The sequence below is a fragment of the Typopeltis vanoorti genome, chromosome 13, assembly GCF_054136105.1.
Source record: "Typopeltis vanoorti isolate ZY-2024b chromosome 13, IOZ_Tvanoo_1.0, whole genome shotgun sequence".
NCBI lineage: Eukaryota > Metazoa > Arthropoda > Arachnida > Uropygi > Thelyphonidae > Typopeltis > Typopeltis vanoorti.
Window position 1 is genome coordinate 113,556,881 of NC_143561.1, and position 22,284 is coordinate 113,579,164.

At 36.1% G+C, this 22,284-nt stretch overlaps 1 protein-coding gene across 4 annotated transcripts in view; it reads left to right on the forward strand.

Moving 5' to 3' along the window:
• Uggt (UDP-glucose-glycoprotein glucosyltransferase) overlaps window positions 1–22,284 on the forward strand; it is an 835,069-nt gene that overhangs the window by 105,667 nt on the left and 707,118 nt on the right. For all 4 annotated transcript variants that reach the window (XM_090403047.1, XM_090403050.1, XM_090403049.1 and 1 more), the window contains exon 7: window positions 8,602–8,698. In XM_090403047.1, coding sequence (XP_090259173.1) covers window positions 8,602–8,698 — 97 coding nt within the window. The remainder of the gene's footprint in view (window positions 1–8,601; window positions 8,699–22,284) is intronic.

Sequence of the window (22,284 nt, forward strand, 5' to 3'; positions counted from 1 at the left end):
ATGTGAATCATTCTGTGGTTCACAGACTGTGAACCACAGTCTAATTCCAACAGCATCAAACAGCATCCTGTAGAAGTGAAGGAAAGCTACAACCATGGTGGATGAATGATATCTCCACTTATCTGCTTGCTGAAACAGGGTGCCACCCTGAATCGGCTATGATCTGACCTTGCATCTACAGGAACGTTCAGCACAGAAGGTTTCACGAAGGTGGTCGGTATGTTAGGCGAATGGCGAAAGTAGAAGACCAATGGGGAGTCGGCATTATTTGCAGACAAGTCTGATTTGCTCTTTAAAGCAATACCAGATGTACTCTGATCTGGAGATAACCAGGGGCATGTTATCATGCCTCTAATATCCATGAAAGGGACACTTTTGGTGGAAGTAGTGTGATGGCTTGTGGAGGCATCTCATTCGGTGGATGGATCGACATGTATGTGCTTCTTAGTTGAACCCACTGATAAACCTGAAAGCTATAGACCTATAACACTGCTTAGTGTCTGTCTTAAGTTATTAGAAAGACTTATTTACAATAGAATTAGTACTATTATTATTGGCATTCTCCCTCATGAACAGGCCGGTTTCAGGCCCTCGGTGCAACTCTACAGATCAAGTTTGGCCCTAACAACACATATAGAATCTGGTTTCGAAAAATGCCTTAAAACTGGTGTGCAGTCTTTACAGACTTGACGGCTGCATATGACACCGTATGGAGGAACGGCATGATCTACCAGCTCCTTAAAATACTGAAATGAAAAAAAATGACCCATCTGATCAACACAGGTAGTTCTAGATGATGATGATATGAGCAAGCCAAGAACACTTAACAGTGGACTCCCACAAGGATCAGTTCTGGTCCCTCTTCTTTTCAATTTGTATATTTCTGACCTTCCAAGGGCGTCTAGAAAATTCACATATGCTGATGATTTATGCATCACATTCCAACACCAGAACTTCTGTACTATAGAGCATGTACTAACTAGTGACCTAGAGGAGCTAAACCACTTCTTTGAGAAGTGGCGTCTTATTCCAAGCACTACCAAGACTGAAACGTGCTGTTTCCATTTGAACAATAGCATGGCGCGAGACATCTTAAGAGTGCCACTAAATGAGAACATACTACTGCGCAGTTTTAATCCTCCCAAGTATCTGGGCATAACCCTGGACAGAACCCTCTCCTTTAATAGGCATTTCTCCAATATTGCTGACAAACTCAGAACTAGAAATAAGGGACTGCATAAACTTGCCAGAACAACCTGGGGGACTTGTGCTCCCACAGACAACTGAACAGTATTCAGCAGTTAAGTAGATGAGGCCCAGAGCAGAATATTGCTCAGTTATCTGGCTGAACAGTGCACACATTAAATTAATTGATACTGTGTTGAATCAGACATTGTGTATCATTTCTGGAAACAATAAAGACTACTCCATCATATTGGCTACCAGTTCTAAGCCACATACAACCGCCACAACTACGAAGCCAGGACAACCTAATTCGCGAATATAACAAAATTTGCCAGAACCCACTGCTTCCTATACACTGATATTGACAGCTTTACATCACAGAGGCTTAAGTCAAGACACCTGCCTATTATAATGGCACAACAACTTCTCACTGAGGGCTATGATGCAACAGTAGCATGGCAGACGGAATGGACTTCCAAAGCCCCGGTAATCTGGCAGACTGTCTTTAACTCAAATAGACCTCCATCAGGGTTCGACCTACCTCGAAAAATATGGACCTCACTAAATAGGGTTCGCACCAACATGGCAGGTGCAGAGCTTCCTTATTTACTTGGGGAAAAGACCAAACTCAACTTGTGACTGTGGTGAGGATAACCAAACTATACAACAGATCACATTTGACTGTCCTCACAGAGCCTTCATGGGACCAATATCTGACTTTATAACAGTTTCCACTGATGCTGTTGACTGGTTATCGAACTTAGACATTCAATTTTAATTTTATGCTTATTTGTATATTTTTATATGTATATATGACTATAGTGTCACTTCACACTATTGTATTCTTTTATAATAATGCTTATTTGCATATTCTTTTATGCATTTTGTTGTCTTGTATATAGTTTTTTTGTGTGTGGTAGCATATACATGTATTCTTCTTATCCAAACACTAAAAAAAAAGTTGAACTACGAATGCTGTAACTTATAGAGAGAAAGTCATTGATGTTTGTCTGTATGTGGATGCAATAGGGGAGACATTCTTCCTACAAGACGATAATGTTCATCCTCATTGGAACGGTAGCTATTTAGATGGCTACCATGTTTCCTGACTTTAATTTTTGTGTAGATTTTATTTTTTTGATGTGCTATCTCAACTGAGAAGTAACAGAGTATAATTGCAATAGTTTACCAATTGGCAATAATGAAATTACTAATGACAAGCGCCTTTTCTGTTTGGATGATATTGGTGGAGACTAATGGTCATTAACCTATGCTGTTTTGGTTCATTCATGCTTGTAAGTAAAATGTACAGTTGTTCATTACTGATTTCATAGGCCAGATTACAAAATAGCCTGTATTCATTGAAGGCCAAGGAATTGTTATTTAACAAGATTTATTAATTTTTTAATTAATTAATAATTAATTAAAAAATTAATATTTTTTTATTTGTTTTTGTTAATTAATAGTTCTCGGGTCTTTAGTCCTTGATGTGTGTAGCCTAGGACATTCTATAATTAAAATGTTAATTTTGTTGACTTGTTTTACTCTAATGAGATTATTTCAGATCTCATTTGTAGCCAGCATACTTTCTTTAATCAGTAATTCCTCAGGTTTGAAAACTTTTTTTAAGCTTATCAAATGTATAGTTATCATGTTTGGTCCATTTCTTGGCATGCTAACTAAATTATGATATTATTCAAGTTCCTAGCTAGGAACTTGCATAATATCATAATTTTGGGAGAGAGAGACAGTCATTCCGATTCACATTTGGCCGATGTAAAAGAGTTTTGCAACTTTTTTTGAAAAGGCATTCATATTTAAACCTGTTTCTATGGAGAAGACAAGCTTCATCCCACTGGATATTTAGAAAATTACATCACCACTGTGTTTAGTGGTGATGCAATTTTTTTCATGTAGTACTATCATATCCTCTACACCCCTTGAGGGTACGTGTCAGGAATATGATGATGATGATTATTATCCTTCTGATACTGCGAGGATTTTTGAATTTGTTAGAATGAGGATATATCAGCTGGAAAAACAAGATCTATAGACAAGTTGAAGGCACTGCCATGGATAACCCTCTGTCTTTCCCTTTGGAAAACTATGTTTTGAACCATCTAGAAGATATCTTGTTCTCATCCATCCATTTATCCCCAACCCTCTCGTTGGTTTTGTTATGTTAATGTCTTTGCTGTTTGGTCTCATTCTGAAAATGAACTTATCACTCTAATGCTGGTAGTTTACCATTCTTGGACATCTCTGAACTGATTGGTAGAAATTTAAATATGTAGGAATAAGTATCACCTTATTCCCACATATTTTCTAATGAACAAAATTTCTCATCTGTTGCCATTGACAAAAGACAAACCATCACCTCTATCATTAGCTGGCATACAGGCTGTTCTGTGGATGTATTAAATTGAATACATGAAACCTCAAAAATATGGTCTGGCAGAATATAGTCTTGACACTAAACATAGTATCTGGTGGGATGAAGCTTGTCTTCTCCATAGAAGCAGGTTTAAATAGGAACACCTTTTCAAAGTAATATGTATGTACCTTGTATTCCCATTTCTTTGATTTGCTTGTTTCTACACACTGATAATGTACTGTTATTTTCAGTATGAAATAACTGTACTTTCATTTCATTAAAGTTAATTACTGTGGTTATTGTGTAACTTGTGAAGTCCTTTTATGTTGGCCAAATCTGAATTGGGATGATTGTCTCTCTCTCCCAGAAGTTTAGGAGATTCTTATGTAACCATCAAAAATAGTTTTTAATAATATTATTTATTAATATTAATTTCTAGCACGCGACAACAGTTTTTAATTGGTAAACTATCGACTGCTGTATGTACCTTGTATTCCCATTTCTTTGATTTGCTTGTTTCTACACACTGATAATGTACTGTTATTTTCAGTATGAAATAACTGTACTTTCATTTCATTAAAGTTAATTACTGTGGTTATTGTGTAACTTGTTGTTTATAGTTATGCCACAGGTACCTTTAAAGATTACACATTGAATGTATGTATATCTTCTGATAAATAAATGTATTAATTTCATAAGTTTAATTTTATCTTTTGGCTGGACAGATATTATTATTTTTTATTATTTATTTATTTATTTTTTTTTGCATATCGAAATCTTTCAATTGATGTAATATATCCATTTTCCTTAAATTTTACTGTTTACTAATAAATTTTCAAGTAGTTTGTCCTACCTTCATCTCTGATGCTGAGGGCATAATTTGTCTAACTCACTCTAAAATAAAAATAAAAATAAAAAGTTGAACAGATTTTGTCTGCGGCCTGGTTGTCCGCTCCCCAGCCAAGAGGTCGTGGGTTCAAATCCCGCCATGGGCATGGATGTCTATAATTGTCCTACAAACTTTGTGGGGAAAGGGAATCTGCAACCCTACCACTTATTCTAGTAGAAGAGATCATCATTGCCTGCAGTGTTTCCTATTGCAAATGCAGCCCCCGGGAGGTGAAGATCACTTTCTATAAGAACAGTTTTCTACCCAGCTAGTTAGAAAAGCAGCATAATATTAGTGAGCTTAATAAATGTTGTTTATTCCTCTTGGTGTTATTCATACAGTAATGAGTAGTGAATAACATCTAAGCCTTTCTTTGCATATTTACAAATGTGTTAAACTTTTTTTTTTATGAGCTATTAAGAGAACTAGTTCACTAATCTGATAGAATCTCTGTGACTTTCGTCAAAAGCATAATCAGATATAAAGGACTATTTTTTTTTACCCATTCTATGAGCGGGTAGAAAACCAGCAAAATATTAGTGAATTAAATAAATGTATTTTTTCTTCTTGGTTCTGGTTATACCATTAAGCATTATTATGAACATTTGTAAATAATTAGCAAGGTATTACTAAAACTAGTTAATTTCATTTTATGATGTCTTTTTATATGGTAATGTACTCACATTTTTGTTTTGATATGATATTTTTGGAATTTAAAATTTGACACTGAAGTTGAACAGTTGAGTACAACAAATATTTTTTGGAAAATACTAGAACTTCAATGTTACAAGGACTGGTCCATTCATGCCCTTATCATTATCAAGTTAACTGTGGGTTTTAGATACAGTAGAATTTATATATATATATATATATATATATATATATAGGAGAGCCTTTAAAATCTGTACTTGCAACAAACAGCATTGGTTTACTAAGGGGAGGTCATATTTCTTACATTTTATAATAATGTTATTAAGTTAGACAAGGGGAATGGATACACCATGATACTTTTATACTGCTGTGGCTTTCGACAGGATATATCATGAAAGACTGTTGCATGAATTGGAGAATATGGGTTGAATCATAAAATATTCGCATGGATAAGAGGATGGCTGACTAATAGATATCAAAAAGTGTGTATGGGATGTGTGAATCTGCAAAAATTAGGTGACCAGTGGTGACCACAGAGATCAGTTCTTGGTCTATTGTTATTCAATCATTTAAAATCCTTCCCAATGTCATTTAGGTAATGCAACATACAGCTGTTTGCCAATGCAAAGATAGGTAGGGTAATCAGGAATGTGACCAACATACAGCACTTTCAGAATAATTTGAATAGGTTGTAATTGTGGGCATGTACAAATGGCTTTCATTTCAATGTTAGTAAATGTAAAGTTATGTACTCTGGTGTAATGAGAGATTAGTGTTTTCTTTAAATTTATGCAGCATAAAAATATGTTAAGAATTAAAGCCATTTTAAGTGAAACATCCTGGCCAGATGTCTAATTTACATCATCAATTTCCTGATATATATCCTGAAGGAATGTACAGGATATTATGACAGTACTACATAATTAAGTACACATTATTACTAATCTCATATCAACAGTTTTTGTCCAGATTAGTCTGTCACTTGTCAGCACCCCAGTATCGATAGAACTTATATTTGTCTTCTAGGCACTTTTGGCTGCATCAATCAATTTATATCTTGTTCTTCTTCTGAATATTTTCCCTGTCATCTTGGTATCAAACATCTATTTTGCCAAGCTTTCATTTCTCATTCTGTTTAAGTGACCTAATCTAGGGTGGTGTTCCAAAACACCACCCTAGATTAGCTCTAATTAAAACATTCTTAACGATATCAAATGCAGTTTTATTTTCTTTTTCATAGATAGACAGATAAGTACAGTCATTCCTTGACTTACGTGGGGTTCCGTTCCATCCGGCAGGATGCAAGTTGGTCGGACATAAGTCGATACATTAAATCAACAGACTTATAACGGTTAAGGACTTAACCGTAATAAGTATACTGTTATTTTAATTTTTAAGCCTTATTAAACTGTACTGTATGTTAATGCTATTATAAAACAGGAGAATAATCACTTAAATCACATCTTTATTACCTATGTGAAGGACCATGCTGCGGCTCTTCTGGTGTAACCTTTTTTTTTTTTTTTTTGATGAAAATGTCCAATGATGTGCTTTGCTTATTCCTCTTCTTTTCATCATAGCAAGTAAACATATCATGTTCTTTCTTTTCTACTAATAAGTAGCATTCAACATTGGGATCCATGTCTTTATGTAAGACATTTTTGAGAACATCGCTAACTGCAGAGAACATTTTGCAGTTAGCGATCAGAACTCTTCACTGTGAATTGTTTAACTACCTCTTCTTGTTTCTCTTTTCTCTCTTCCTTATCTCGTTCTTCCTCTTCTGCAACAAAGTTTTCCTCAAGTTCAACCAATTCTTCAGGGGCACTTTCAATGAGTTGAACTGTGTTGTCATCATTCACTTCGAGATTCAGATTGTTTGCTTGGCCCACTATTTCTTCCCTCAGTGTATAAAGGTCTTAATTTTTTTTCAAAACTTCCAAATCTTGCACAAACCTTTTTATTGTCTTTTTCCTTATGCCACTCATACATTGTGAGGTCACTTCTTCCCAAGCCACAGTAATATTTTTATTAGTATGATAAATATTGAATGCTTTCTAGAATTGCTTGAGATTCTGATGATTTCCTTCAATGGCAGAAATGGCTTGTGAAAAAGTTCTCCGTAGATAATAAGCCTTAAACCCTGCAAGAACTCCCTGATCCATCGGTTGGATCAATGAAGTTGTGTTTGGAGGTAGAAACGCCTTGATCTTGGGGTGAAGGTCATCGATGTAAGGCGGATGACCTTGAGCATTATCTAGAATTAATAAAATTTTAAGCTCTACATTTTCTTTCACACAATAGCTTTTCATTTCACTTGCATAACTGCTGATTAATCATCAAACAATGTTTGAGTCATCCACGACTCCTTATTGCTCCGATAATGAACTGGAAGAGTATGCTTCCTAATGTTTTGAAAGCTCGTGGATACCCAATGTGCTACATCACAAATGGTTTCAGTTTATATCCAGCCACATTACTCTCTAACAGAATTGTAATATGGTCTTTAAGAGCTTTGAAACCAGGCATAGATTTAGCTTTTTGTGGATGAATGTCTGCTCGGTCATTTTTTTTTTTTTTTTTTTTTTTTTGTGAAACAAGGAGTTTTGAAATCTCATCCATATTAAATATTTGCTGTGGCAAATAATTTTCCTCCATAATAATTTTATTCAATTTCTGCACAAATTCCTTGGCAGAATTTGTAGTCATAATTGGTCCCTGCATTCTCCTTTAACATGTTGAAGAGACCTAGTGGTTCTAATGCTAAGGGGTATGCACTTTTGGTTCAGGTCCTTTATCAATGATGCAAGTAGCTTTTCCATATCAACAATAGGATCTTGTTGTTGCTTCATCACTATCATACTAACTTCCATATTTAATGGAAGCAGATCCTTTCACAGCCTCTATGATTTTATCCTTATTTTTCAAAATGGTCATCACTGTAGAATGAGATCATCTGAAGTCATGTGCGATCACATTGACTGACTTACCAGCTTCATGTTGCTTTATAACTTGCAACTTTGTTTCAAGATCAATTGCTTGCCTCTTTTTCGCAGATTCTTCACTAGGTTTTTTGATTGGACATGTAGGGTCCAAGTTGCACAAAATATCATGATATATTTATTGATAATACAGACATAACCTATTTCTCAAACACAAAATTAACAGAGGAACTGTTCAAGACGTGTACTGATTGCCAAATGCTGAGGAAAGTTGCTGCTGGATGCAATGCTGCCGCTGCGCATGATGCATTGTTGCTAAATAGAAACCATTTAAAAGGTTTCTATTTAGCAAATAAATATATAAATTATATAAACCTGCCACTTTATGATTTTTTTTAGTTCATTTTCAGACATTTTCCATTAAGGATGTGATCATATAAAGAGGTGTGTGATTAGGTAAAATCATTACTGTAATATAATTCTTGTAGATGTTTCTGAAATGGCCAATTCATCTCCTAATATTCACCACCTTATATTATATTTATTTATTTTTTTGACAGAAACGCTTTCAAAAGAAAGTTCGGCTTTCAGGATATGGAGTGGAACTAGCTATCAAAAGTACAGAATATAAAGCTCAGGATGACACAAAGGTTAAAGGTACATAATTTTTCTTATCTTTTTTTTTTTTTTTTTTCCATAAATTTTTCTCTTAGTGAAAATTGGCCTATATATTGATAAAACGTCAGCTTGTCAGAGATATTTTTCTGATAAAACAGGTATCTCCAAATAAAACTAAAATTATAAAGTCATAAAAGCTAAACTTTTATCCTATAAAATAAAATTTTCTTTTACAGTTTTTATGTAAGATTTTAATTTTGGATTCCTTAGTTAACAAAAATGGATGTTGCTTTTTTTTTTGTTTTGTTTTCTTCCTCCCCCCCTCCCCCAGCAATTTGTATATATATGGAGAAACAGTGTTCGAGTGTAAAAAGGGGTGTGACAGGGTTGTATACTGTCGCCCAATCTTTTTAATATTTATAGTGGATATATATTATGAGAATGGCTGATTTAGACAAAGATCCAGCTGGAATTAAGATTGGTGGCAGAAAAGATATGTAGATGATTCAACCTTCATAGCAGATACTAAGGAACATCTAGAGTGGTTGATTCTATCAGTTAAGACAGAAAGCAACAAAGCTGGGCTTAATATAAACATCAGCAAAACAAAAGTGATGGCTTCTGGCAATTTAAATGAATTTATAATAGAGGGAGATGAAATAGAAATCGTTGAAAGTTATCATTTACTGGGGATCCAGAATCAGAAATGATGGTAAATGTGAATATCAAATTAAAAGAAGGATAGTGTTATATATCGTTTATTCTTCTGATTTAATCGTACATTCCTTATATACCTTCTCTCTCTCTCTCTCTATCGCTCTTTATTTTTGCAGTCGTAATATGTTTTTACCTAGACTCTGGTTCTGTCTTCTTTTTGGACATAGACAAATTTATATTTTATAGCTGCACCAGCCTATATCCTATAATAGATAAAAAATACTATTCAGGGAGATATTACCATTAATCTTACACATATCTAATAATTCCTACTATCAGTTGTGGCCAATATTCTAGCGTTTTAATTCTCTCCCGCTTGTTAGGTTTGAACTTTAATGAGTGGTGAGTTGACTCATTATCAGTCAGGACTCAGATTTGAGATAAAAATACATGTTTATTATCCACTCTATATACATCCTATAACTATATCAAAATACACATTAGATAAATCACTTATACATATCAATACTAAATTAAGAAAGTTAATTCAATTTTAAGAGCTCAGTGGATGCTTTAAGTGACATTCAAGCACATTGCTAACCACTGCATTCAAACATACAAAATTCTCTTATAGATATCCCTCTATATTCTGGGATTACTTTGTAAATTTAGGTTCGATTTAATTCTAACTAGTATTCTTATATATACACACACACATTTAGATTCACCTCCTTCTAACAATTCAATCCAGTTCAAATTGACAATGAATATCAGGTTGTACTAAGTTGCACTATTCACTTAAAGTTCTCTATATTGCATTGTCCTTACATAAATTACATTACATATTAATTTCCTTCCTTACGATCTTGTAATTAGGTAACAAAAGTCTACATTACCTTCACTAAATGGATTAGGTCTGCAGGTCTGGCTTGCCTTTGTTACGCCCGAGTGGTGGTCCCTTCCTTATTCCACATGCAGCGTTGTATTATTACTGGATAGGCTTTCTCATCTGCAACATGGCTACTTCAATTTTGGAGATTTTTTTCAGGGGACCTCTATGAGCTCACGAACGCTTATTAGGAGAACGTTCGCTCACTCGCGCTGGAATTCTGTCTGCCGTATCACTAGGAGACTACTTCAATTTCCCGCCGCCACTCATCTCTGCCTATCGCACTGCTCGCACGACCAGGAAGCTCCAGGCACACCTCGGTGAAACGATCCAAAACCAGGAAGTCGAGAAAAAGTCTCGTTTGTCCTCGCGGGACCCCTTTTATTCTCTCCGCACAACGCCCTCTTTTTTTCTCCAGGAACTCCTACACAGCACTTTGATATTCTCGTCCTCATGAATTTCTCTTAACTTTCTCTCTGCTACGTCAGCGTAATTTCTGGGAATCTCCATACACTTCGCTTTCTGTGAACTACACTGCCTCGGGTCATACGCCAGCAAGTACAAGACCTTTGGACCTAATCTTACAAGTTGTCCAGTGATTTATACTTGTTTAATCAAATTCCATACAGTGATATAATACAATATTTCCTACTCATTAAAATAAACAAATGACATGCTGCTTTGATACATTACTATAATTCATTACCTTATAAGATTGCAAAAATTCCTGTGTTTTGCCAAGTGCAAGCCTTTCTTTTCATTAAATTTTTTTGTTATTGTGTTAAGCCCTGATTGATTTTTTTTTTTTTTCGTTCTGAACCAAAACCATTCAGGGTGCAACAATAGTCATGAGAAAAAAGCAATGTTAAACCTGACAAAAATTATGAAAGATAGAGGTGTGAGTAAGGTCGCAAAAGGAATTGTCAAAGCAATGGTATTGAAGGTATGGATGTGAAAGCCTGATTATTAAGAAGAAAGACAGAAAGCAAATAGATTTATTTGAATTATGGGTGTGGAGGAGACTATTAAGAATCCCATGGACTGCAAGAATGACTAATAAGAAGGTTTTTTATAGAATATAAAGATAGAATGCTCCTTGGAGCCGATGATCACTAAACAGAAGTTGATGTGCTTTGGTCATATTATGCAAGCTGATGAATCATTGGAAAAGGCAGTTATGTTGGGGAAGATTTAGGGAATGAGAAGAGGAACTTACAATTACTTAAAGGACAAGAGGGCGAGTGGGATGGAGAGCCTTTGTTCACAGGATTGCCAAGAGTTGAAAATGACTGGATGGCACATAACAACAACATATATCTAAATAAATCAATAAAAATATCAAAAAAATTGTAAAAATCAATTAAAAAAAAAAATAAATAAATAAAGAAAAATCCTTAGATCACTCACATTACTGATGTATCATAGGCTTAAAACTTCAAAACTTCTCATGAGCAGGAGTCCTAGTGGCTATGCACTTTGCCACCATATACCTGGGGAAGGAGTGTCCTAGGTTCGATTCCTATTGACGACATGAGAGCTTCAGGATCTTTCTCAGCCATAGCCAAGTTAGCCAGTCTTGGGCATGCACAGGGTTTTTCATCCTGCAAACTGGCAAATCCATCAGGCATTCATCTTAAATGCTTATTTAGCCATTCTCTCCTCACCCATTCTTTTCACATGTCTAAAACCATCTCAATCTGCATGCTCGAATCTCATCAACTAGAAGTGAGAATGTATAGAGTTCATTTAGTTTTGGGTTATGTCTTCTTCTCCATTCACCTGTTGTGTTATCTCTTGCGGGTCCATAGACTTCTCTGAGGATTTTATTTTCAAAGATCTGCAATGCTTTTGCATCTTGGTCTGTTATGCTCCAGGTTTTTGCTGCATATGAAACAATTTTTGTATGTTTCTGTTTTAACTCTGCTTGATAGAATTTTGGAGGATAATAAATGATGTAGTGAATGATAAAATCTATTGGAGACATGCATTCTAGCTTTTATTTCTGTACTAAGTTTATTACCTTGAGTAATCAGTGTTCCAAGATATTTGAAGGAGGTGGCACTTTTAAATTTCAGGTTATCAATGGTGAAATGGTCATTTCCCCCTCAATTGCGATTTCTGCATACATTTAAATATTCAGTTTTATCCTGGTTAATTTGTAATCCTAGTTTTTCAGTAGCAATTTTGAGTTTACTTAATGTTGTTCTAATGTCTTTCACATTTTCTCCAACAAGGCATATATCATTCACGTTCCTAATACATAATGTTATTAAATTAATCTTGTCAGATATTATATTTTAGTCTTCTTAACTGCATCAGTCGGCCTCAATCTTTCCATCCCTTCTATTTAAGTATTTCATTTAGCTTCTTTCTTTTCCCTAGAACTCTCATATCTCTTGGCTATAGACTCATGATCAGCTTTTAAGTTTAAATTTGTTTTCAGAATATTTTGTATACTATTAGTTTAGTGTTTTGTCTGATTTCTCTCTTATTCCATGCTTATTGAAATAAGCAGGATAATAGTCTTATACCAAGCATGCAATTGATTGAAATTCCATGCTTGGTCCATAGGGACCAAACATGGAATTTCAATCAATTAAAGATTTCATTTAAGGATCAATTTCAAGCAAGGATTATAGAAATCTATAATCCTTGCTTGAAATCCCTTACCCATCCATGTACTAATTGTACAATGTCTTTGCAACCTTTTCGTCAGTGGGATTGAAGTAAAAAATCACTCCTTAACTGGAGGATAATAAGGGATAGCCTTATTATCCTCCAGTTCTGACTGCTAACTTAAAACTTCAAATATAGGCTATATATTGCTCTGTATGTTGCACCATTTACACTATGTAACTGTAATGTTTTGAATGCTTTTCTTGGCACCTTATCATCAAAAATTAAATAGACATCCTTATGTTCTCATGATTCCTTGACTCTTTACTCTAAATTAAAACTCTCTTCCTAACAAGCTATATTTGACTTAAACTTCCTAGCTTGATTCTTTACAAATTTCTCTTTCTTAGACTCTTCTAAAGTATTATTATTAAATGGGCATCTCCATCAGACTCATCGAGGGAAATGCACACCCATTATTATTACTACTATTACGGGCTACTCCAAAGAGTCCTTAGACTCATCAAGGGAGGCCCTGAACATCATCAAAAATATTCTAACACCCTTGCTAACTACACTCTTACTCAGTTTCAATGGATGGCCCTAGTTCTTCCACCACCAGACCTGTTCTGAAAAATTTCCCCTGAATTAATCTTGTAGAAACCCCTCAGTAATTTGTATTTCTCACTCAACCCTTCTCTGCCTATCAACCAGTTTCTGTAACCCACAAATCTTCAACCTGTTTTTATAAGGTTCATTCCATAAACCTGCTACCATCTTGGTCACTCACCTCTGGATCCTCTCTACTTCTTCCTCTACATCACAAGAAACCCTGGTGCCCAGATCTGCACACAGTAGTCAAGATGGGGTCTTTTCAAGACTCAATAAAAAGGAACAGTAACCTTCTTGTCTCTGCTCATCAAAGTATTCTTCAGTAACCAAGCAACCTCTTGAGCTGCTTTAGCCACTTTTGCTATGTGCCCCCTAAACTTTAACTCCCTAGCCACTAACTCTCCCAAGTCTCTAGCTTCATCAATTTCCTGGAGTACAGTTCTACCAATATGATATACAGCTGATAATTTCTTCACCCCAAAATGCATAACCTTCCACTTTGCCACATTAAACTGACATCCATTCTCCTTTGCTTGGTCTGCCAATCTATCCAAATCATCCTGCAAAATTTTGACATCAACTTTATGAACTATTGCTTTACCCAACTTTGCATCATCGGCAAATAACTAGAACAGAACGTCTACGGCATGTCACTAATCACAGGTATTCTTTTGGACTCCACTCCTGAATAAACTACTCCCTTATATCTCTCCATCAATCACCCTCTTATCCATCTCACCAACCCTATATCCATCCCCATGTGCAGCAGTTTACTGATTAGAATTCCATGTGGTATCCTGTCAAAGGCCTTTGCAAAGTCTGGCAGTATTGCTATAAACCCATTACCTTTTTTTTTATCCAACTCAGCTGTCATTGTATTATAAAATGTGAGCACATTACTGAAGCATGACCTATCCTTCACAAAACCATGTTGCCCCCTCCCATACAGTATCCTATTTCCATCTTCCATTCCTGCATTTTGCTATTGACCAACTTCTCCAGTACTTTGACAACAACTCCTGATATTCTGATCGGTTGGTAATTGGCTACATCAGTCTTGGAGCTCCTTTATGCAGTGGAACTATCTTCATCTCTTTTCATCCCCTTTTTATCCCCTTGGCCGTATTGTTTAAATTAAACAGTATGGCCAAGGGGGACTGACGATTCTCTCACTGCTTCACGTAAAACTTGAACTGTATACCATCCACACAGCTGTATTCACATTAAGGTTTTGTAATATGCTATGCACCTCCATTTCATTTACCTTAGTTCCCATATAAGCCTTTGGCTCTCTCATTCCTGTAATATCATCACCTGAATGATATACTCTTGCTAAGTGTTCGCTTAGTAATTCTACTATTTCACCTGATTCAATTATCTTCCTAAAATCATTCTGCCATATACATTCTTTCTTTTACTTGCAGCATATCGAAAGAACTATTCGGGATTCTCTTTAGCCTGCATTGCTAACTTCCTTTCATACTTGCTTTGGCCTTTCTTGCCATACTAGTTACCCTTCTGGCGTGTGCCTCTTACTGTTCATGTGCCTGCTGGTCACCTTTCTCCTTAAATTCCCTCCACAATTGTTTCTTTTTTTTTTTGCAGCTCCAGCTTAATGATGATATTCATCCATTTAACTTCCACTTGATTTGCTCTCCTGACTGTAGATATGCAGTCTGCCATTACCTCCCTGAAACACTCCTTCACCACTTTCCATGCACTATCAACATCCAGCCCTTGCAGTTTTACATGCCATGGTACCAATCCAAGGAATCTCCTAAGCTTGTCATACTTACCAGCCCTGCAATTCCACATATACCCTGTCTTAACTGAAAATTCCATGCATTTAGCCACCTCCCAGGTTGTTATAGACAAATTCTCCATTTCCTTCCTCCCATGTATCCTCTCTTCCTTTCAAATCTTTGTTCCCATAGTTGAAATCCCCCATAATAATTACCTGACCTCCACTTATTGAGTCTGCTGATGCATACTATCTCCATCATCTTTTCCATCCCCTGGTCTATAGCAGCATCCAACTATATATATTTTGTTCTGATGGCCTCTATCTCATACCAGATGTCCTCAAATGCTATTTTCATGTTCTGCAGTTGAATTTCTACTCTCTTTTTTGGTTGCAGCTCATCAGCTATCATCAATACCCCCCTCCCCATTCTTTTCTCTGTCCTCCCTGAACACATTGTACCCTTCGCATTTTATCCCACTATCTATATCATCTTCTGTTAGCCATGTCTCCCTAATGCCAATAACCTTTGGCCGGGATGAAGTAACCAATGCCAATAATTTCTCCTGCTTGTTCCGAATGTTCCTGGCATTGGTGTACATAAAGTGCAAAAGCCTCTTAAGCCCACTGCTATCCTGATGCTTTATACTAACTATCCCATTCTGATTTATTACCAGTGGTACTAACATAGGCATAGTGTACACATTCTTACAGTCGACTGTCTCCTCTGATGTCTGCATATCCATTCAACAACCCCCCCCCCCCCCCCAAAAAAAAAGCTATAGTTTTGGGGAGCATCAGGTGCAGAATCAGGGAAACTCCCTGATTCTGCACATCCACTTTCACTTCATTCAATAACATTTTTTGCAGCTCTGAACACCAAATCCATTCAGATACAAACCATCCTTTCTGTATAAGTCCTTTTGCCCATGATACTCGCTTGGCACTTCCACAAACTCCACACCCCTCCTCTTGCATAACCTACGCATGAGTCATTTGCTATTATGGCACTCCTTCTCAACTCTACTCTGTCATACCGCAGCAACACACTAGCTATCTTAACTCTCTCTCTCTCCCTTTGTTATTTTCAGTAACTTTTGTCAATCTCTCCTCGATCACACCTTTTATATGATTGTATCACCATACAAGTCTTGCTTCTTAATTTTTCTTTCTCTCTTGGTCTAGCCCTCATTTCTCTTATCTTGCACTTTCTTTCTGTTATCAGCTTACCCACTCACCAGATATTTTTTCATTTGCTCCAGCTCCTGCTTCGTCCTATGTATCACTGTGTAGCCAAGCTATCTTCCTCATTACAGCCAACGTTTCATTCTTGACATCAGTCATACTATTCTTTCGTTCAACACACTCTCTTTCTCTTTCAATCCTGTCTGCCATTACATCACACACATTTTCAAGCGTATTCCATCCACTACTTCAATCTTGCAACCTGAGACACACTTTTTGATCCTCGCTCTTATAGCATTTTTGGCACACTTTCCCCACACTTTCACTATTGCTTTCAAACCAAATTCCATTTGCCTTTGGTAATTCATATATTTCACAAACATTGTATTGCACGAAGCCCATTTGGCTAAATTCCTCTTGCATAATCTTTCTTTGGCTAAAATAATGATACTTTGGATGCCGTTGTTCTGCTTCGTATCAGTGCCATGTGCTACACTACATAACTTAGCATGCAAAAGACTAAATTAACAATATTTAAAACAAAACTTTTAACTTAAAACTAATTAACCCCACAATATAGTCTAATTCTAACACAAATTTTTAACCGGTAATGAGATTTTTTTAAAAACTAAACAACTTAGCTTTTGGAGCTCTCCAAACGCAGGCATACCACAACATGCCCCCTGACTTCTCCAATGATATATATTGTGTGGCATTATCCACACAATATATATCATACCTCTCCTTCAATTCATTCACCATAGGAGTACTCAAGACTACCTCTGGCAATGCATTCCACTCATTCACCACTCTCCAAGCAAAAATCTAGTCTGCACACCCTTAGTAACCACATTGTTATACAACTTCCAGGGATAACCCTTTATTCTTTCTTAGTCATGTAATGAAAAAGTTGTTTTTGTTCCTTTAGTAACGTATAAGTTTCTATCATGTACCCTCTTGTCGACTAAACTCTGAAACCCATATACCTTCAATCTGTCCTCATAGGGAGTATTCTGATCCCCAAGATAGCGAAAGGTGACCAAATCTGTAAACAGTAGTCAACATACAGCAATCATAGCCTTACAAAGAGGGATAATAACCTCTCTATTGTTAGCTGTTAGTGTGTTCTTCAACATCCAAGTAATCATTTGAGCTATCCTGCCAACTTTTGAAATATGTCCTCTAAACTTCAAATCTCTAACACTCATCCTCCACAAATCCCTGGCCTCATCAGTTTCATGTAATCCAGTGTCATCAGTATGTAATCTTTTCATCCTTACATTTTGTAACATTAAATTCACAACCATTGTCCTCTGCTCACACTGGCAGTTTGTTTAAATCATCCTGCAGGATATCTACATCACTTTTATTAATTATTGCCCTCCTTAGATTTCCATCATCAGCAAAGAACTGAATATCCTCCTCTCTCCTTAAATCTTTCCATATATCATTGGTATCTCTCAAATGCCTTTGCAAAGTCCATCAGTATTCTATGATAGAATACTGTGGGCAGCCATAGAATATGATATTCTGTGGCTGCTTGCCATAGAATATCATATTCCTATCCACCCATTACCGAATTTTACCTTTAAGCAACTTTTCCAATAATTTAACCACCAGTCCTGATATATTAATTGGTTCTGATGTGCTGCTCCTATCTTGGAGCCAGATGTAAGAGTACTATCTTGCTCTATTTCCATTCCCTTAGAACCTTGTCAAAGCTGAGCTTAGATTGAACATTAGAGGCAATGCCAATTCTCTTGAGCATTCCCATAATACATGGGCTGACATGCCATCTAGTCCCACTATTGTATTCACATTGATACTTTTCAATATGTTGAGCACCTCTTGTTCATATATCAGTGTTGACATGAGTCTCTGTCACATCAGTAACTGCAAAGTCTCCACCTGGATAATACACCCTTGTAAAGTGATTTCTTAGTAGCTCAACTATTTCTTCTGCTTTTGTCACTTTGCTACTGCCAGCACTGAGGAAAGATGTTTTCCGTAATCATTTCTTTTACTTGCTACATGGCAAAAAAACTCTTTTGGGTTTACTTTGGCCTGCTTAGCTATAATCGGATAATTTCTCATAATCTGATTTAGCATTCTTGCCATAATAGTTCCTCTTCTTGCCTCTGCTTTGTATTGCTCGTGAGTATGCTAATCACCTTTATTTTATTTTATTTTATTTTTTATTCCTTCTATAGTTTTTTGCTGCTCCTGCTCTACTTGGTTTATCCTCCAAATCCTGGGTATGCAGTCTGATATTGCTTCCCTCCAGCAATCCCTAACCACCTCTCATGCACTACTGACATTCTTTCCTTGTAGCTTTTTATGCCATGGCATTGCTCCAAGTTTTCACCTAATTTTGTCATTATTATCCGCTTTGTGTTTCCACAATAAACCCTTTCTCGTTGGAGAATTCCATTTATTGAGCAGCCTCACAGAAAAAGACTGCATGACTGCTTTCCCTGATTTGAGATATAGTTGCTACTTTAGTTATAGATAGATCTTCTGATGTCATTACCAGATTCAACACACTCTCAAACCTCAGGTCTTCTCCATCATGTGCTGTTTCAGATAATTATTCCTTAGTAACTGTATAATTTTCATCTCAATCTTGTCATGTGCCCTTTTCTCTCTCTCTCTCTCTCTCTTTTCAGTCTGTATCCCCATAGTTGAAGTGTGCATGATAATTGTTCGGCTTTCACTTATTATGCTTATCTATTGGTGGATCCCCCCCCCCCCCAGATCTATAGCAGCAATCAACGATTTATTTTGTCCTGTTGGCTTCTATGTAAAATAGAAGTCTTACATGATAAATATCTTACATGAGATAGCCTTAAATGAAACATTTTCTCTAGATCTCCTCCTTAAATTCTATTTTTGTTGGTTGAAGTTCTTCATCTTTTATTAGTAATACCCATTCTCTTGCTCTATTGTTTTCATCTTGTCTGATGATACAATATCTCCTACATTCTATTCCTATAACTGCATCATTCTCTGTCAACCAGATCTTGCTGATGCTGATAATTTTTGGCCAATTTGAGCTAACTATTGCCAAAACTCTTCTCCTTTATTTCTAATACTTATGGCATTTGTGTACATGCATTTTAACATCTCCTTGTGCTCACAGTTACCCTTGCATAATGTCATTACTTGCCCAAAACCTGGGAAACTGGACTCAGCTGTTTAGTTATTTCTGTACTCATGCTCATTTGTCCTGTAGTGTCTAGACACATTCTTGTTTGCACTCCCCCTCCCTCAATATCGAGTTTCTCTAATGAACTTCTTACTGAACAACACTTTTTCCAAACGTTTTACTCTAAAACCATTCAAATGCAGTCATCAGGAATATACAATTCCTTTCATCCATCAGATTAACTCTGTACATCTATATACTGCACACCATTCTCTTGCATAACAATTTCATTAGCGGTCATGACCCTTCTCAATTCTGTCCTATCATACTGAGGCAGCAGACTCAGTCTTTACTTTCACACTCTTCATTTTCGCTTTTTTCATCAACTTTCTCTCAAATCCTTTCTTATTGTATATTTCACTTTTCAAATCATTTTTGACTGCCAAAACAATTAACTCTTTCAAAAGATATATTTCGGTGATTACACCACATTTTTTTATTATTCAGTTATATCATCATCAAATTCCTGCCATGTACCCTCAAGGGGTGTACAGGATATGACAGTACTACATGAAAAAATTACATCATTACTAACTTCCTATCTACAATTTTCCTCCAAATCAGTCTGTTACTTGTCAAGACTCCAACATTATCAGATCTTATATTTCTATCGTCTAAGGCACTTTGTAGCGTATCAATCCACCTATATCTTGGTCTTCCTCTGGGTCGTTTTCCTGCCAACCTGGCAGAGAACACTTGTTTTGCTAATCTTTCCTCTCCCATTCTATTTAAGTGACCATACCATCTGAGATTAGCTCTGCTAACGCATTCCTGGATGCTGACAATGTCAAGTTCTTTCCTAATATCCTCGTTTTTAATATGATATTGCCATTGATGCCATCTGTTCACGCCTCTAATCTTTCTCAGGACTCTCATATCTGCGGTCTCTAGTCTTTGGTCAAGTGTTTTACTTCTGACCCAGCTCTCAGATCCATAAGTTAAAATTGGTTTGAACACAGTCTTGTATACAGCTAATTTAGTGTTCCGACTAATTTCTTTCTTATTCCATATGAATTTATTCAATTGACTTCCCACGATACCAGCTTTGCTGATTCTGTTGTCTATTTCTATATTTAGTTTACCATCTTCAGTAAAAATTGTGCCTAAGTAGCTGAAATGTTTTACTTGTTCCACAGGTTCTCCATTCACAACACAGTTGACATTTTCAATGATTCTGCCTATTTTCATTGTCTTTGTCTTTTTTTTGCTGACCATCATACCATATCTATTACAACAGCTATTCAATTTAGTTAGAGAATCTTGCAGACTTGTAGCGGATTTATTTAGAAGTATAACATCATCCGCATAAAGCAAAGAGCTGACATTAACATCTCCAATTTTGATATCAGGTTTAATACCACATTCCTTCATAATGTGATCCATATAGATAATGAATAACAGATGGGATAATGTACATCCTTGTCTCACACCAGATTTGACATTAAACCATCTTCCCGTACTTCCTTCAATTCTAACTGCTGACCCACAACTCAAATAAAGACTAAGTATTGCTTGATATAATGCCCCATTGACACCATATAACTGCAGTGTATTGAATAGCTTCTCTCTTGGCACCTTGTCATATGCCTTTTCCAAATCGACAAAACTTAAATACAGATCTTTGTTATATTCCCATGCTTTCTCGACTATTTGTCGTAAAGTGAAGATCTGATCCTGACAGCTTCTATTTGGCCTGAATCCAGCTTGTTCTTCACCAAGCTTTTCTTCCACAATTCTTCTCAACCGTTTCTCAAGTATACTTGCATAGATCTTGCCAGGAACACTCAGTAGGGAAATACCTCTGTAATTCTCACATTCAGTTTTATTTCCCTTTTTATATATGGGTACTATGAGAGCTCTACTCCAATCATCGGGAATTCGTCCCTCTGTCCAGGCTTTCTGAACTATGCAGTGCAGCCACTGTACGACTCTTATACCACCATACTTCAGCATTTCTGGTCGAATATCATCTACTCCTGCTGCCTTTCCACATTTCAAGCCTTTGATGGCTTTTTCTACTTCAAGTATGGATATGTATTCCTGACTGCATGCCTGGTCAGTGTTTTTTATCACTGTGCTGTCATCACTGCTTGTTTCATTTAGCAGTTTTTCAAAGTAATTACTCCATACTTCAAGGATATCTTTTTCTCCTGTTTTCATTTCACCTTTATCATCTCTAATTCCTTTTACAGCACTCTTTCCTCCATTCCTAAGCTTCTTCAACAACCTCCAGAATATTTTGCCACCTTCTTGATATTTATTTTCTATATTCTTGCCAAAGTCCTCCCATGACTTTTGTTTAGCTAGTTTTACACACTGTTTAGCTTTCTTACATTTGTCTCTGTATTCTGTAAGAGTAAAAGCTGACTTATTTGCCAGGAACTTTTGATATTATATTCAGTTATATAAAACACTGAAATAATAGTTCACGACAAGTTTCATAAATCGTAGGATTTACATCTTCGGGGGGTAAATAGTATAACTTAAAGTTTAAACACAAGAATTAATAAATACAAATCATAACCTTCTGGCTATTCATAAGACTCAAATAACAGAATGCAGATATATAACGTTATTGACGTTGAACAATACTGGACGATGTCACGTCTTCTTGTTCTTGTTCATACAGCCAAGCTCAGATTGAGGTAGATTTTTTATTAGAGTTGACCACACTTGATGGAGAATTAAACCTTGATTTTTATTGCATTGGGTTGGGTTTT